Source organism: Lampetra fluviatilis, chromosome 19 (assembly GCF_964198595.1).
Source record: "Lampetra fluviatilis chromosome 19, kcLamFluv1.1, whole genome shotgun sequence".
Classification (NCBI taxonomy): Eukaryota; Metazoa; Chordata; class Hyperoartia; order Petromyzontiformes; family Petromyzontidae; genus Lampetra; species Lampetra fluviatilis.
This window is the reverse complement of record NC_136293.1, coordinates 7,347,191-7,364,962: the sequence shown is the minus strand read 5'-3', so window position 1 is coordinate 7,364,962 and position 17,772 is coordinate 7,347,191. Positions and strand designations below refer to the sequence as shown.

Below are 17,772 nucleotides of genomic sequence, written 5' to 3'. Positions count from 1 at the left end.
CTGCGTCTGCGGTGATCGATGAGGAATGGGAGAAAAGTTATGGGATGGGTTTTGGGTCAGAGAGCTGTACCCATCCACCCAACGACACCTCCCCTGAGCCCCCGTTGGCATTTGCATTCCACAGTGTATGCACTAGGAGGGGAAAATGACACGTGGTTGGGTGGTGGTGGAGGCAGTTAGTCATGGCCAGAGGAAGGTCTTGAACCTGAACCTGGGGCAGGGAATTGACAGCACAATTGGCCAGGGGAATGTAGTTCCAAACTGTGGAGGCAGCCGAGGAGAATGAGCCATCTCCCACTGAGCAAAAGTTAACTTGAGGCTGCCATAAAGCCTCGGTTGCTAGAGCAGTGAGTTAATGGAAGAGATAGAGTGAGATAAGAGATGAGAGGTAGGGCAGTGCGTGGAAGGGAGTAGAGTGATATGAGAGGGGAGAGGTATGAGAGTGCGTGGAGGAGAGTAGAGTGAGATGAGAGGGGAGAGGTAGGAGAGCGTGTGAAGGGGAGTAGAGTGAGATGAGAGGGGAGAGGTAGGAGAGTGCATGGAGGGGAGTAGAGTGAGATGAGAGGGGAGAGGTAGGAGAGTGCGTGGAAGGGAGTAGAGTGAGATGAGAGGGGAGAGGTAGGAGAGCGTGTGAAGGGGAGTAGAGTGAGATGAGAGGGGAGAGGTAGGAGAGTGCATGGAGGGGAGTAGAGTGAGATGAGAGGGGAGAGGTAGGAGAGTGCGTGGAAGGGAGTAGAGTGAGATGAGAGTGGAGAGGTAGGAGAGCGCGCTAGTGGCGTTCGTCCGGCGTTTGCCCATCGTCACAACCGCAATTTCCGCCATTTCAAGCCGACCTCCACCGACGATCCCCGTGGGACCGATGCACCACTGCGAACAAACACCGCGGCGATGGTGGCCGTCGTGGTGGTGGCGGGGAAAGCTCACTGCGCTGATTAGAGCGACGGACGTAACTCATCGAAATTACCACAGCGCGCTAACATTGAACAGCACAATCCAATCCGATGAATTAAAATTATTTTACACCCGTCCCCCCCACCGCCCCAACCACCCCATCGTTGTCTTCCCAGTGCTGATGTTTACACACTGCACCTGGTACTCGTTTCAGGCTGAGCCGACCTAAGGGAGGCCCAGGACCCCAGGGCTGACTATGCTCACCACTTCGCGTTAGGCGTGGCCGGGAATTAAACTCAGGTTGCTGTATTGGTGGTGCAGTGTGCAAACCACTGTGTCACCGCTCCGCATACACACACACACTCAGGTATACACGTACCTACAGAGACAAGGATCCCCTGTATAGCCTGAACAGATTGTTGGGGCAAGTTCTGTTAGCGAGCACCTATGAAGGCCGGAACGGCACACGAGGAGGTGGGGTGGTCAGCACCATGCCAAGCCACCTTTGTCTCCCTAGTGGCGACATTTACTCACTGGACCACGTACTCATTTGAGTAAGCTGAGTCGACCTAGCGGAGGGCCCAGGGACCGGTTCAGATAATCGTCACTGGGTGTTGGCCGTGAGCGGGAATCAAAATCGGGTCGCCAGATTCGTAGCGCAGCGCGCTAACCTTTACACTACCGCTCCCCACTGTCAAACACACACACACACGCGCCTGGCCGGCGACCGACCGCCGGCCAGACCCAAACCCTGCCCTCTTGCTCTCTTCCTGCCACGCGAGGCAATTGCACAAGCCTTGAGCAGCGAACACACACTCTCATCAACACAGCCATTGTTCGATGGCAAACACGCAACACCAGGGTCGCGTTTGTACTCTTGACAGCAGCCAGGCGTGTACACACGTGTGCGTGCGTGTGGGAGCGGTTAGCGTGCTGCACTACAAATCTGGCGATTCCCCGCTCACGGCCAACAACCGGTCCCTGGGCCTCCCCCCTAGGTCGACTCAGCCTCGAATGAGTACCTGGTGCGATGTGTGAACATCGCTACTAGGGAGACAAAGGCGACTGGGCGTGGTTCTCGCCACCCACCCCCTCATGCACAGTGCCGGCCTTTATAGGTGCTCGCTAACAGCACTGGCCCCAAAAGTCTGGAAAGTCTCTCTCTTCTTACAGCAGCTGGCATGACGAGAAGGCACGTACACACACACGCGCATGCGTGTGTGCTGAGCGTGCATGTAATGGTGTGCGTGCGTGTGTGTGATGCAGTGGTTAGCGCACTGCGCTATGAACCCTGCGACCTGAATTGGATTCACCGCTATAGCCAACATCGGTGGCGAATTACATCACAACTCCCCAAAGTCAACTCCGGCTTAAATAAGTACCTGATGTTGCATGTAAACATCAGTGGTGGAGAGACAAAGGTGGCCTGGCATGGTGCTTACTCCACCTCCTATACCATGCCGGCTTTAAATAGGTGTTCGCTAATAGCACTTGCCCCAACAGTCTGTGAAGGGATATATATGGGATCTTTGTCTTTGCATGGGTGTGCGGCGACACTGTGTATTCTGCATTGGTGTGTACAGTTGTGTATGCGTGTATCCTTCGTGTCGGGTTTGAGAGTGTGTGTGTGTGAGTGTAAGAATGAGCGTGTGTGAGTGTGTGTATGTAATTAGATTAGTATATGCAAAGGGCTGGTAACCCCTCCACATTTTCCATGACATTGTCGAAAAACCACGGTGAAAACATCCAAAATATGCTTGTGCCAGAGATCCCAAGGGGACAGGCACATTAGGCTGCCAATCATCAAAGTCAGTCATTCCACAACACCTCGGTCTGTCCCGTGACCTCCTGCCAGCGAGTTTTCCTCAATTAACGAGACCTCAAGGTACACCTAGCCTGGCACAAGCGCCACGGTGACGTCATCACCACTTAGCGGCGAATGGCGGATGCTGTTTGCATGGAGAGCTCAGGTGCACGTGTGAACACGAGTGCGTTTGTTTGTGCACAGCAATCTGGGAAGAGGCTGAATGCATGAATGGGCATCCATGTGGGTGTTGTGTGTAGTGGTTAGCGCTACGCTGCGCTACGAACCCGGCAGCCCGAGTTTGATTTCCGCTCACGACCGACACCAGTGACGATTATCTGAACTGGCCCTGGGCCTCCCCTAGGTCGACTCAGTCTCAAATGAGTACATGGTGCGTGGCGTAAACATCATCACAGGGAGACAAAGGCAGACGGCCGTGGTGCTGGCCACCCATCCCCTTTGTGTGCCGTTTTGGCCTTCATTGGTGTTCGCTAACAGCACTTGCCCCAACAGTCTGCCAAGGCTATACGGGGATCTTTGTATTTGTTTTGTGTGCTAAGGGCAGGGGTAAAATTCCACGTGATGGTTTGGCACTTCTCCTAAACAACGCCATACGAACGGGCGCCCATTGCTACGGGACTACCATGAGCGATCAAGACGGAAAGTCCAGAAAAACCGCGGGAAGGCCAGGAGAAGACCTTGATTTCTCCCCGCGTTCTGTTCCGTTACTTTACACCGCATGCTTGCAGTCTTAATCCTGACGGGGCGTACGGGCCCTTCTAATGTTCCGCCCTCAAAACAGGTTTGCGCTTGATATTCATGGAAAACGAGAGCGCGGTTTCGTAGTGCGGTCGTTTATTAAGCAAAGTTTGCAGCCACGTGACCCATCAAGCCACAAGACGGCCTGTGACCTGCTTTGAAAGCCACTGTTGGTTGTACCACCCACAACAAACGTAGCGCAGTACGACGTCGCATATCCACCCTGACCAATAAGCCGCCCATCTCACCCAGCGGGCTGCAGTGTTTGTGCACCATAGGGGGTAAACAATCATTCTCTCGAAGACGTTCATTCGCGTCGTTCCTGGGCGACCTCTTCACGCACACACGGCACCGTGTTCTCAACCTCGCGAGCTTTCGCTCACTTCTGCAGCACAGCGCAAGCATTTCCCCCCTCCGTGTCACAAGGGGCTTGAGCTCTCCTTGCCCAGTCACCTGCGCATGCACGGCGGCGTACACAGTCAACCAGCGAGTCGGACATGCGACATTTGTAAAGGAAGGGCCTCATGCGACAAAACTATCAGCCATGCACCAGCGCGCGGGGAGTATGCCACGTGTGTGTGTGTAGCGTCCTGTGAAACCCGCAGGCTGACTGCGTGTGAGCGTGTTGATGTGCCTGCATGTGTGTGTGGGCAGCAGTGGCGCAGTGGCTCAGCGGTTAGCACACCGCGCTACGACACCCTGCGACTGGAGTTTGATTCCCGCTCATGACCAATAAACATTGGTGAATATTTGAACCGGTCCTGGGCTCCCCTAGGTCTACTTTGCCTTCAAGGAGTACCTGGTGCAGTGTATAACACACCACCATGGGAAGAGACAAAGACGGCCGGGAATGGTGTTGGCCACCCACCCCCTCGCATGCCAGTGCCAGTCTTCATTGGTGCTTGCCAACAGCATTTGTCCCAAGAGTCTGTTAAAGGCTATATGGGGTGTGGTCTTTGAATTTTATTTGTGTTTGTATAGCCTTGTGGAGATGGGAACAGTAGTGTAGTGGTTAGTGCACTACACTGTGAACCCGGCGACCTGTACTCGATTCCCGGGCCGTGGCTAAACCAGAATGGTGCTTATCTGAATGTTCTGGTTCTCCCCTAGGTCAACTCAGTCTTAAATGAGTAGATGATGCCTTGTGTAAACATCAGCACTGGCCAGGTATGGTTCTGACCGCACCAACGCATGGTGTGCTGTGCCTGCCTCAATAGATGCTCGCAAAGATTGCTTGCCCCAACAGTCTACATGAGCTTCATGGGTGATCTTTGTCTTTGTGCGTTGCAGTACTGTTACACTCGCAGACTGACCTTGTGTGACAGTGGTGTATGCGCATTTGTGTGCATGTGTGTGTGTTATGCATTTCAAGGGCAGGTTGTACGTGGCAGTGTTTGTGTGTGCATGTGTACGTGCGAGTGTGAGCGCAGGCTGTATGTAGCTGTGTTGTTTTGGAACTGCTTTGTGTGTTAAGTTTTTGTCCTTCCCCCGCACATCCGATTAGCACGGTTGGCTACGTACGGTACGAAAGAAGTTCAACATACATATGTGTGTCTGTCTGTAAGGCGTTTCTAGTTTTTTTTTAATTGCGTTGTTTGTCTTGGGGCCCTAAAAATAGATGACCATTGATCACCACCGCCTCCTCCTCCGGGGCAGTGGGTGGGCTTGTTATTTGCGATGTTGGCTTTAAGTGTATTAACTTTAACGGCACATTGTGAACTGGAAAATGCCATGTTTTTGTGTGTATGTTGTCTTGTTGCGAGTAATAAAGTGCACATGTGCTCGCGCGTGTATGTGTGGGTCGACTCGGCCTCAAATGAGCAGCTGGTGCAGTACGTACACATCACCGCTAGGGAGAGAAAGGCGGCTGGGAGTGGTGCTGGCCACCCACCCTCCTCGTGTGCCGTTATCGGCCTCCATAAGGCGCTCGCAAACAGCACTTGCCACAAAAGTCTGTTAAGGCTATACGGGGGATCTTTGTCTTTTGCACGTGTGTGTAGCCAGGAGCGGTGACGCGGTAGTTAGAACACTGCGCTACGAACCCGGCAACCCAAGTTCAATTCCCACTAATGGAAAACACCAGTGACAATTATCTGAACCGGCCCCAAGCCTTCCGTAGAACAGCGGTTGGCAACCTCCAGTTCCGGAGCCGCATGTGGCTCTTTAAGGACTGGTTCGTGATACGGTTGGCTACGTTACGTTGCGAAACAAGTTCAATGTACGTATTCTAGATTTGAAGCTTTCGTGACTGCAAGGATTCATATTCTTAGGTTTTTTCGGTAAAGTCACGTAAGAATATCAATGTACGTACACATATACATAAGTGAAGGAAAACCGTGGCGAGCGGGCGTGCAGGTGTAAACTCACGGGCTGGCCGGCGGGCGCGCGGAACACGTGGCAGGAGGTGTGCGAGTCGGGGTTGTCGGGCTGCGTGCGCACCAGGTACGCGAAGCTGCCCGGCTGCCGGCTGCAGTGCACGAAGCGGGAGATGTGCGCCGCACGCTGCTCGAAGATGAAGATGGAGCTGTTGCTCTGGCTGCCGGCCGGCACGCACCGCACCAGCGGCGGGCACACGTACAGCATTACCTGCGGGAAGGAAATGACGTTGGTGAGCTGTCAGTTTTCAACGCATCCCCCCCCCCCTACCCCCATAGTGCGTAAACGGTACGCCGGTGCACAACTAGGATGACTGTTTTTTGTAAACTATTTTTTTTATTTTACCAGGGAAGGACCACTGAGCTATGTAGATATTTTTCATAAACGACCTGGCCACAAATGATTTCTCATCGAAGTGGATTATCGTGTGGAAATGTATAGCAGCCAAATACTCTGAACGCGTGATGTTGATTCTAAATGGGGAGGGGAAAACCGGAGGACCTGGGAGAAAAATCCATGCCACGACAAGAACATACAAACTCCTAATATACAGGTGTCAGGGTCGGGATAAAACCCACAACCTCCTGTATACCAGGCGAGGGAGTTAACATCTCGCCAAACAGAGAAACGAACGGTAGCTGTGGGCGATTTATTATGTAGAGGTTGTCGTGGGTCTCGGTGTGAGTCTGTGGGTCTCTAAAAGAGTGAGCCTATGGGGGCGAGAGGGGAGAGGGTAAGAGAATGCTTGGAGGGGAGTAGAGTGAGATGAGAGTGGAGAGGTAGGAGAGAGTGTGGAGGGGAGTTTAGCGAGTTGAGAGGTAGGAAAGTGCGTGGAGGGGAGTAGAGTGAGATGAGAGGGGAGAGGTAGGAGAGTGCGTGGAAGGGAGTAGAATGAATTGAGAGGGGAGAGGTAGGAGAGTGTGTGAAGGGGAGTAGAGTGAGATGAGAGTGGAGAGGTAGGAGAGTGTGTGAAGGGGAGTAGAGTGAGATGAGAGTGGAGAGGACAGGAGAGTGCGTGGAGGGGAGTAGAGTGAGATGAGAGGGGAGAGGTAGGAGAGTGTGTGAAGGGGAGTAGAGTGAGATGAGAGGGGAGAGGTAGGAGAGTGCATGGAGGGGAGTAAAGTGAGATGAGAGTGGAGAGGTAGGAGAGTGCGTGGAGGGGAGTAGAATGAATTGAGAGGGGAGAGGTAGGAGAGTGCGTGGAGGGGAGTAGAGTGAGATGAGAGGGGAGAGGTAGGAGAGTGTGTGGAGGGGAGTAGAGTGAGATGAGAGGGGAGAGGTAGGAGAGTGCGTGGAGGGGAGTAAAGTGAGATGAGAGGGGAGAGGTAGGAGAGTGCGTGGAGGGGAGTAAAGTGAGATGAGAGGGGAGAGGTAGGAGAGTGCGTGGAGGGGAGTAAAGTGAGATGAGAGGGGAGAGGTAGGAGAGTGCATGGAGGGGAGTAGAGTGAGATGAGAGGGGAGAGGTAGGAGAGTGCGTGGAGGGGAGTAGAGTGAGATGAGAGGGGAGAGGTAGGAGAGTGCATGGAGGGGAGTAAAGTGAGATGAGAGTGGAGAGGTAGGAGAGTGCGTGGAGGGGAGTAGAATGAATTGAGAGGGGAGAGGTAGGAGAGTGTGTGAAGGGGAGTAGAGTGAGATGAGAGTGGAGAGGTAGGAGAGTGTGTGAAGGGGAGTAGAGTGAGATGAGAGTGGAGAGGACAGGAGAGTGCGTGGAGGGGAGTAGAGTGAGATGAGAGGGGAGAGGTAGGAGAGTGCGTGGAGGGGAGTAGAGTGAGATGAGAGGGGAGAGGTAGGAGAGTGCATGGAGGGGAGTAGAGTGAGATGAGAGTGGAGAGGTAGGAGAGTGTATGGAGGGGAGTAGAATGAATTGAGAGGGGAGAGGTAGGAGAGTGTGTGAAGGGGAGTAGAGTGAGATGAGAGCGGAGAGGTAGGAGAGTGAGTGAAGGGGAGTAGAGTGAGATGAGATTGGAGAGGTAGGAGAGGGCATGGAGGGGCGTAGAATGCATTGAGAGTGGAGAGGTAGGAGAGTGTGTGAAGGGGAGTAGAATGAATTGAGAGGGGAGAGGTAGGAGAGTGCGTGGAGGGGAGTAGAGTGAATTGAGAGGGGAGAGGTCGGCAGGTTGGTGGAGATGGAGGCGTGGGATCCTACAGACGTGAGACACGTGCGATGAGCTCAGGACCATTTGTAACCTCCACCACAGATCACCACACTTCCGCTCTACACTCCCAACGACAATGGCTCCCTGTCTACTTTCGCTGCGTGTTAAAATTTCTCACGCTCGTCTATAAATACCTCCATGGTCTTACCCCATCTTATCTTGCTTCTTTCATATCTTACGATGTCCCATTCTGTCCTCTACACTCCCAAACTCTACTGTCGCTCTCTGTGCCTCCAAGGTTTTGCACGCCCTTTGCCAGTGCAATGCCATCGTCCAGCCATCGCGCACACAAACTGGAGTCTTTGCTGAGAGTGAACTTTTTCCCTCTGTACGTATAAGGCTGGAGAAAGGCATGAGGGAGGGAGGTGGCAGGGAAAGAGAAGGCGGGGGTGGTGGGGTCATACAAATATTGATGCCCTTGCCCGTACTGTAACATGAACATGAATCCATGTTACCAGGTGGCCATGTAGTGTGGGCTCTGGTCTGTGTTGGCATTCGCAGTGTAGCGATGAGCCCGCGCTTGCAGAATGCCTGTGCACAGCAGTGGCGGTGTGCGTGATAACGCCCTATGGGTTTGCAGAGCCAAGACACACCGACTAAAATCCTTCTTCTTCCTCCTCCTCCTCGTACTTTGCCCACTAATGCAGAGTGTGCCTTCCTGTTCATCCTTCTCCACTAACTCCTGTCCTGGTCCACAACCTCCATGGCCCCCCGTCCTTCACATCCCGATTCGCCTCTTCAATCCACCTCTACTTAGAACTGCCTTGCGGTCTACAGCCTCGTGCTGCCACGTTCACCACCTTCGTTCATCAAAAGGCGGTTTTTCCGATCTGCCTCCCGCCTGAGTCGTCTTCTCTCAGCTTGTCTGAGATGGGCATCACTCTTGCCTTGTTCCATATCTAGATATTTATGGTCCAAAACCAAAACATTGTCTAAAATTCTAATTCGAGTTGCCCAGGTTACCCAGAAGGTTGGATCGCTGAGCACTGCTGAGATCCTGGGATCGAATTCTGGCTTTGGCCCATTCGTGATTAAAACCAGGTTCTCAAAGTGTCTTGAGTTGATTATCTCAGTCCGATCACGAATAACTGCAGAAAAAACATCTACCGTATTAAGTTGGGTTTTAAATACGGAAACATTTAATCACACTGAGAAAATCCTCTCCAGTTTAACTGCTATGTGATGATCATCTAAACATAGCTCAGTGCGTGCAAAAGTTGCCGGGCCAATCGTGTGGATTTAATGTCATTCCAGAACACGGGCTGTTCTGGAATGCACAAAGGGCGATGCACCACTCTGCTTGAGTTCCAAATGGACGTTTTTCATTTCACAACACGATGCAGATAGGAGTTAGAACATAATTTGGGGTGAAAAAAAAGAGACTAATTTTTTTTTAAAAACCAGATATCTAATGAACCGTAGCAATGGAATTCTACGTATGGCAGGCATGACTTTCATGAGACATAATACTGGTAGGAACCTCCTGGTTACACCAGCCCACAGGGGATTATTGTGTCCGTCCGTCCATCGTGCAGGGAGGGGCTGGGTGGGGAGGTAGGGGCTGGGTGGGGAGGGGTGGGTGGGGAGGGGCTGGGTGGGGAGGGTGGGGAGGGGCTGGGTGGGGAGGGGTGGGAGGGGTGGGGCTGGGTGGAGAGGGGCTGGTCACCCCGTGGTGCCCTTATAAAACTCAACGTTTAACCTACTCACGCCGGCTTGTGCCCGCCCTGACAGTCGGGCATATTTGCGGAATACACCACGCCGCCGTTGACCCTGGCCATTGACCGAGCAACCCAACGTTCCTACCAGCTCCCTCCGCAGGAATGGCTGGTCAACCAAGAAGAAGAGGAATGTGTTTTATAACAACGCCCTTGTGCAACCCAGCGTGTGTGTGTGTATGCTAATGAACAGACCGAGTTGGACACTCAGTAAGTAATGGGTCCATTATGACAGCTGTGAAGGAATCTACAACCTCCCACAGTGAACAGGAGGAACATTTGGGCAAATACAGGGAATGCTCATGTATCCATATGCGAGTTAATATATTTTCCCGTGAATTCCACTCCTTGATTCCTCCACCCATGTTGAGGACTCTACCAGATTGATTGTATCAGCTCATCAAGTGTGTTCAACCACCACTCACCCTCCCACTCTCCCACTCGCCCACTCACTGATTGATTCACTCACTCACCCTCCCACTCAACCGCCACGCTGCGGCTCACAGTACATCTCTTTCTGCTTCTTCCCGACCACCGCTCGACTGCAATTCCCTCCAAACGTCTCTTTTTGCACGTTTTTACAACCTTGCTCAATTCAATAAACGTATTCATTTGCATCAGCTACACCGTCAATAGTGCTGCCTGATGCTGACCTGAACTGCCACACCGCAATCCAAGCCGACAACATCTGACAGTCCCAGGCATAGCTTCCCATTCAAACGCTGCACAAGTTTTTTTTTCAAGTTTCATTTATTAGGTATAGCCCTGTGAGCCATTCGGCTCTTGAATCGGGTGCAACCGCAACAACAAAAAAATGAACAAAAAAACATCTTAAAGTGAATATGTGACTGAGTGCAAACAGAAAATCCAAGTAAGCTGAGGTTCTACCCCCCCCCCCGCTCACTGCACATGTTTTCGCCCTCGTGCTCACGCCTCTCCGCTGTGTTTTCTGACCGTGTGCGAGGCTGCCCTTACACGGATAATGTCTCATCAATGAAAGTGGTCCCCTCCTCTGACAATTAGAGAAGAGCACTGCCCTATTGCCTCAGCAGACCGTTTGGGGTCAAGTGCTGTTAGCGAGTGGCTACTTCTTCTTTCGTGTGACTGATGTAGATGCAGAACAACAACTACAATTTCACATTCAGGTGGTGAAGCCAGATAATCGTGTCAGGAGCAGTGCAGTGTATCGCTGTGATGTCTCCTTCGTATTTGTGGATTGGGCATTGCGCCACTGTATGCTGTACGGTCTGTTGTGGATGACCACAGTCGCAACAATGCAGAGTTTGTTATTTTTCCACTTGTGCATCAGGTATCCAAATCTGCCATGGTTTGTAAGGATGCTGTTTAGGGTGGACCATGAGCTTTGTGGAAGATCAAAACCAGGGATGTTCTGCGTTGGGTCTTTCACAAGCTGTTTGTTTGCGAGTTCCTTTGAACTCCAGCTCTCCAAGCGTCACTGGGGTTGAACTCGCATCCTTGCGTGCCGATCGGCATGGAGCAGCGATTGAATTAGGTTCGTAAAACGAAATCTCGCAGCACGTATGGAGAAAAACCGAAATTTAGTTTGCCCAAGAAGCTCCGAGCACGGCGTCTGTCTTTTCGCTACACGTGCTGGGCACTTCTACAGGAGCTAAAACGTCGGACCTCGTGTCGGACAACAACACGGTACACAACCCGAGTTCACACGCGAGAGCTGTCCAGGCGCAAACCCGCTTAACTTTCCGAGATCCGAATATATTGAGCGAGCGAGGGGTGTTTTCATCCCAGCTAGGCTTGCTGCGATATGTTTGCAATTATTATAAGACTCAGGCTTATGTTTAGTGAATCGCAGTTGACGATCTCTTAATAATTTGTATGGATAATGGAAGTACAGTAATGCACCAAAAGTAATATAATAATTCTAAACATAAAGCTACAAGACACTGACATCCCGATGATCGTGGACATTAAAATTTAATGGCGAAAATCTATATTGTGGCAATCGAGGTCATAGGTCATGTGGTGGTTGGCAAAGCTCAGGCTCCCCAGGGGTGAAATGTGCGCCCATCAGAACAGCTGAGGGTCACGTGTTTTCAACGGCTGGCACTGACAGAGCAGGGTAACACAGACACACGCTCTGATACAGCGGTTGGAATTGGCAGTGGGATACTTTTTCGGACATTATCTCATTACTCAGGGACGTGGGTGGTGGGTGGCGTGGTTAGTGCCCTTTGCTATTCGAACCCAGCGAACTGGGTTCGATTTCTGACACGCTCTGATCTGGCGGTTAAAAGTTCGCGGTCGTATTTTTATTTTAACAAAAGCCTGTACACGTGATTAAAAACTTTTGACCAAATCATGCGAAATACACCCGATCCCGTCAAACCTCATGAGCAAGCTAAGCCGGGTAGGGGCCTGGATAATGCTTGGCTTGGCGACCACCCTGCACAATAACACGGTGTTATGTTTATTTTTCCGCGAGTCTACGTTTTGGGCATTGCGGAAAAAATCCATTGTTGCAAGGCCCTGTACTTTTACGCTCCTACCGTCTGCGCCTCCCCCGCCTTCACAGACCTGCAATGACCGACGTGGTAAATTACAAGTTGTCAAATAAACCTCGCTGCACGCACGACGTGGATTAGATAGGAGGCCCCTCATCCAGTAGCGGATCAATCAAGGGGGCTGTAGATGGACCACATGCAGTACGTAGAACTGGAGGTTCAGTGCAACCTCTTGTCCCATTGCTCAATGAGCTTTGACGTGAAGCCACGCATGCCTTAGTTTGTCTCTCCGGGCCAAATGCGGTTGCACCGAAATGCTGTGAAATTTTATACTTTTAAAAGTCCTGTCCTGGCAATGGAGGATGCTAAAAATCATGGGTGGGGAACCTTTCCTTTAAAGAGGACTCGAACCACCAGACTGATGGTTTCATCTCACTCACCGTGCGCGAGTTCAACCATCATACGGCAGGTCGCAACAACACACACACTCACCCGCTCACTCACCACACTGCAGGTCACAACACGTTCACTCGCCCATCCGTTCACTCCACTTGCAGTTCAACTTTAGAATTCCCTCCCATCACCACCTCTTTTCCTAAAGTCCTCAAAATAACCAAGCTCAATTCAATTCTAGATTTGAAGCTTTCGTGACTGCAAGGCATCATATTCTTAGGTTTTTTCGGTAAAGTCACGTAGGTAAAACATCAAAATTAATGAAAATAAAATAAAATAAAAACAAAAATCATTTTATTTTATTTTCATTAATTTTGAGGTTTTACCTACGTGACTTTACCGAAAAAACCTAAGAATAAGCTCAATTCAAGTTATGTACCGACTCTCAACTATTACATCTTCAACATCTGCTGTTTGTCGCCGGCTCTGTCGTTTTTTGGGCCTGTGCTCAGTGATTTTTTTTTTCAAACAGGACTTCCAAGTACTTTGTGCAGCGCAATACATAAACACACACACGTACACCTTAACAGTTGCGTCACCGCAAGAGACTCGTGGAGTGACACCACAGTTAGTGCCCGAGTGACGAAACCAGAAACACTGTGTCCTTTTCCATGTCCAAAATACCCCCCCCACCCCACCGTTCTGGCACCTGATTATAGTTCCACTAAGATGGTAGCAGTGATATACTGTATACACAACAACACAACCCTAAGGCATTCGTCAATAACGCCATGGCCGTAAAAAGAAAAAAATATATAACAGGCAACGATTCGGGCAATGTCCCTTCTGCACAGAGGTAGTGATGTATGTACGTATGTCGTTTGTGGGCGAGGCCGCTGGCTGTGTGAATTAAAGTCGCGGGTTGCATTTGGCCCTTGGGCTTAGCCTCCTCCTCACCATTGCTGCAAAGCAGACCGTCGCATATCCGACCGTCCAATATCCGCCCTGAGCAATTATCCACCCACACACCCAGCGTGCACGGCGGTTGTGTAACTGTCATTTCAAATATATATAGATATTCGCAATTATGCACTATACACACTAGTTAATGTTCTTAATCTCAGGTACATTCCCTTACTTCTGAAACAAAATAAAGCATTTTCATTTCTTTAAAGAAGTTTATGCTTTACTTTGGACGGGCATGTATTTGCTGTGATTTGTATAGCTGTCATGTTATACAGATGTTCACACATCGGACCTTTTCACATAACCCCACCTATAACCTAGCTCAACCGGCCAATCTCATTAGATGTTTTACTGTACTTTGTACATGAATTGAGCAGCAGCTAAAACAATCTTTGTCCAAGTCTTTAAATCCAGCCGCTGTATCCCACCCGCGTACTCGTTTACACGGACAATGATAAGACTGCACAGAGACCCATAGACCCACACAGAGACCCGTAGACTCACAGAGGACACATATGGACTCACACAGTGACGTAAAGACTCACACCGAGACCCATAGCCTTGCTAAGACCTATAGAAACCCATAGGCTAACAGAGAACCAGACTCACACTGAAACTCTATGGCTCACAGAAAAATACAAAATCTCACTTCAGAGACACACATTCTCACGTAGAAACCTCACAGATTCACACACAAGAGACTCATATAGGCCACCGATGCTTTTCCACGTTTTCTTGCCGTGTGCCACATTCACATTTGGGGGCGTGATTGTTTTTTTCTTGTTGCTATTTGTGGAAAAGGTGACGAGCAACTTGCCTGTGGCCAGTTCGGCTCATGCGACGTTCAGGGGAAGAAGGAGGAGGAGGGCAGTGAGCTTGAAACTCGAAAAGGTCAATAGACGAAAACGTGGCTTTCGTTGGCGCAAACTGGTTCCAGTGACCATGGACTTGAGTTAAGTTTAGGGTCGCAGTGGAGCAATAAGGTCGGAGTGGGGGGGGGGGCACGGCTGGAATGTGTCGATTATGTTCGAGTTGCGGTGAAATTTCCGCTCAATATTAACACAGCCGAAGAGTGGTGGTTTGATGGGTCTCCATCGGGTTGACGGGTGAATTTGAGTTTTTTTTTTAAACTTCACGATGATGATACATTAATTGAGCAGCAGCTAAAAAAATCTTTGCCCAAGTCTTTAAATCCAGCCGCTGTATCCCACCCGCGCACTCGTTTACACGGACAATGATAAGACTGCACAGAGACCCAAAGACCCCCTAAGAGACCCGTAGATTCACAGAGGACACATATGGACTCAAACAGTGACGTAAAGACTCACACCGAGACCCATAGACCCCACCGTTTCAGTCGGAGATTTTACACGGGAGATCCGTGGCTTGCGTGATCACAGCAGCAATACAAAGGCAAAAGAAACCCACCTCCCCCATCAATATTGCAGAGCGACTTACAGGGGGGGGGGGTCCCTTATGGAATATTGCCACAAATTCACGAATTATCACAGTCCTACAATACAGTAGAGCAAAAGTTGGATTTACATTGCCCCTTAAATGAGACCGCATCTCAAGGCGCTGTGCTGAAAACAGGAGGCATGTTTATTTTATTGAGGCTGTCACTGAAACGCAAACTTATATATATAATCCATGCACTGTATCTACATCGAGACACAATGAGTGACCTAAAAAACACACACACATTTAAAGACGTAAGGACGTTTAAAGTAATCCAACTCGCACAGAGACGTCTAAGAATCACACAGACAAACCCCCGTACTTGCACTTTGATAATCGTATGCAGTAGAATGTGTTTAAGATAGTCTCGAGAATGCGACCACATCTCAAGACGCCGAACAGCGAGCAAGTGACAGGCAAGGCATGAATGGGCGCCGGAGTAAATACAGCAGACGTGGCTGGAGGAAAGGCAGGTTCAGACGAATGATGCTTGATGAGTGGAGATTAAGTGCCTGCATTTGCTTAGCTGGTGGGGTGACCGATTCGTGTTCAGTGCTGTACCTTGCTGCTGCTACAAGACTCATGCCTCTTGCTCAAGATCCCACGTGGACCTCTCTCTCTGTCTGTGCGTCAAGTGCTGTGCCCGCCGTCGCATCAAACACAATCTCTCTCTCACTACACACCACACAAAGTTACCTCTCGCTCGATCTGCTCCTTCTCCGAGCGTCTCAGCAGCTCCGCCACGATCCAGGGCAGCATGGAGAGCGTGGCCCTCTGGTCCAGGGCAGTGCTGCCCAGGTAGGCGAGGCTGAAGGCACGCTCGGCCACGCAGCTGACCGCCTTGCTGCTCGTCGATGGGTGACTCTCTCCATCCACCACATCGGCCATACTTCCTCACCGCTGCCACACGTGTGCTGCCCGCACGAATCTCTCTCTCTCCACGTGTGCTGCCCCTTCCACCTCGGCCCCGCTGATGACAGCGGCTGTGGCTGCCCCGGTCACAGAGCTGCCATGCCTGGGTCCGGAGCGTGTCACGTCTCTCTCTCTCTGCCAGGCAAGGCAGGAGGAGGAGGAGGGAGACTTGCAGGCAGGCAATGGCAGTGAGGTATGGGGAGAGAGGTGCGGTGTGTAGTAAGTAGCCAGGCGGCGGTGCAGTCAGGCGGGCGAGACGTGCAGAGTAGAGTCGGGCCGGTGAGCGGCCAAAGCACGAGGGCAAAGAGGGGAGCAGGTAAGTAGATGGGCAGAGGGGGGACCGGACGGTCGGGTGAGTAAACAGGGGGGCAAGGTAGGTGGGTAGTTTGGGCAGTAGGTCATCGGGCTGTTAGACGGGGCAGGCAGGAGGGCAGAGCGCGTCCCGCCGGAGTCAGGAGCTGCCCGCGACCGGTCCCGCCTGTCCGCCTCGCTACCTCCTCTGGCTCTGACTGAGTCCCCTCCTTGCAGCCCCGAGTGACGACCTCCCCCCCACTGCTCCACTCCGCTCCGTGTTCCCAGGTCCTCACTGCTCCATTCCACCGATTCCACTCCGCCCCGTGAGGACAGATCCCCCAATGCTGCACTCCTCTCAGGTCTTTACTCCGCTCCGTATTTCCCAGGTCTCCCACTGCTCCACTCCGGGTCCCAGGTCCCCCACCGCTCCACTCCACTCCGTGTTCCCAGGTCTTCACTCCGCTCCGTGTCTCCCAGTTCCCCACTGTTTCACGCCGCTCCGTGTATCCAGGTCCCCCACCTCTCCACTCCGCTCCGTGTTTCCCAGGACCCCCACCGCTCTACTCCGCTCCGTGTTCCCAGGTCCCTACTGCTCAACCCCGCCCCGCGTTTCCCAGGTCCCCGACAGCTTCACGTTCCCAGGCTCCCACTGTTTCACTCCGCTCCGTGTTTCCCAGGTCCCTACTGCTAAATTCCGCTCCGCGTTTTCCAGGTCCCCCACCGGTTAACGTACCCAGGTCCCCACCGCTCCACTCCGTGTTTCCCAGGTCTCCACCGCTCCACTCCGCCCCGCGTGCTTTCCACGCGCCTCTGGCAAGCGGCGTGATGCGCACGGCGGCCATCTTACGTAGGGGGAGGCGTGCGTGACCTGAACGAGCGCGCCACTCGAATGAATTGTATGGTGCAAAAAATAAATCACAAAATTAATACGTTCGTCAATGATTAGGGACATTTCCTTACCGTATAGAATGCTAATTAAAAAAAAATTGGTCATCGGGAAAATTTTAAAAATGTTTAACTCTCGTCCGACTCCACGGTGTAAACAAAATCCAGCCTCCGACTTATTCTCCACTTTATTTATTTTGGCCGGTCTATTTACGTCCCACGAATAAGGTCCATTGCCCGAAACGTCGTACGTTTTTGTTCATATCTCCTTTCAAGGCAGGGCCCGAGTGCTCGTGACTGAGCCCTCGAGTTATAAAGAGTTTCTAAACCCTCCTGTGACGTCAAACGCCGGGGGGGTGTGACCCCCCCCACCTAAGATGGCCGCGGCGCGCACAACCACACCGGGAGAGGCGCGTCCAGCTCGAACGCCATTGGCTCACGGTCACCCACGTGACCGCCGCCGAAGCCTCGCCTTGTACGCGCGAGGAAATATAAAATCCTCTGTGTGTCTATGTTGTGTGTCTCTCTCTGTGTGTCTGTATGTGTGTCATTCTGTGTCTCTGTGTGCCTGTGTTGTGTGTCTCTCTGTGTGCCTGTGTTGTGTCTCTCTCAGTGTGTCTGTGTTGTGTGTCTCTCTCTGTGTCTGTCTGTGTCTCTCTGTGTGTCTATGTTGTGTGTCTCTC

At 51.6% G+C, this 17,772-nt stretch overlaps 1 protein-coding gene across 1 annotated transcript in view; it reads right to left on the bottom strand.

The window, feature by feature from the left end:
• TBC1D4 (TBC1 domain family member 4) overlaps positions 1–16,768 on the bottom strand; it is an 83,962-nt gene extending 67,194 nt beyond the window's left edge. The window contains exons 1-2 of the mRNA XM_078864911.1: positions 15,695–16,768; positions 5,822–6,040 (exon numbers count right to left, since the gene is read on the bottom strand). Of these exons, the coding sequence (XP_078721037.1) occupies positions 5,822–6,040; positions 15,695–15,886 (411 nt within the window). The 5' untranslated portion in view covers positions 15,887–16,768. The remainder of the gene's footprint in view (positions 1–5,821; positions 6,041–15,694) is intronic.
• Positions 16,769–17,772: the final 1,004 nt, after the last annotated feature.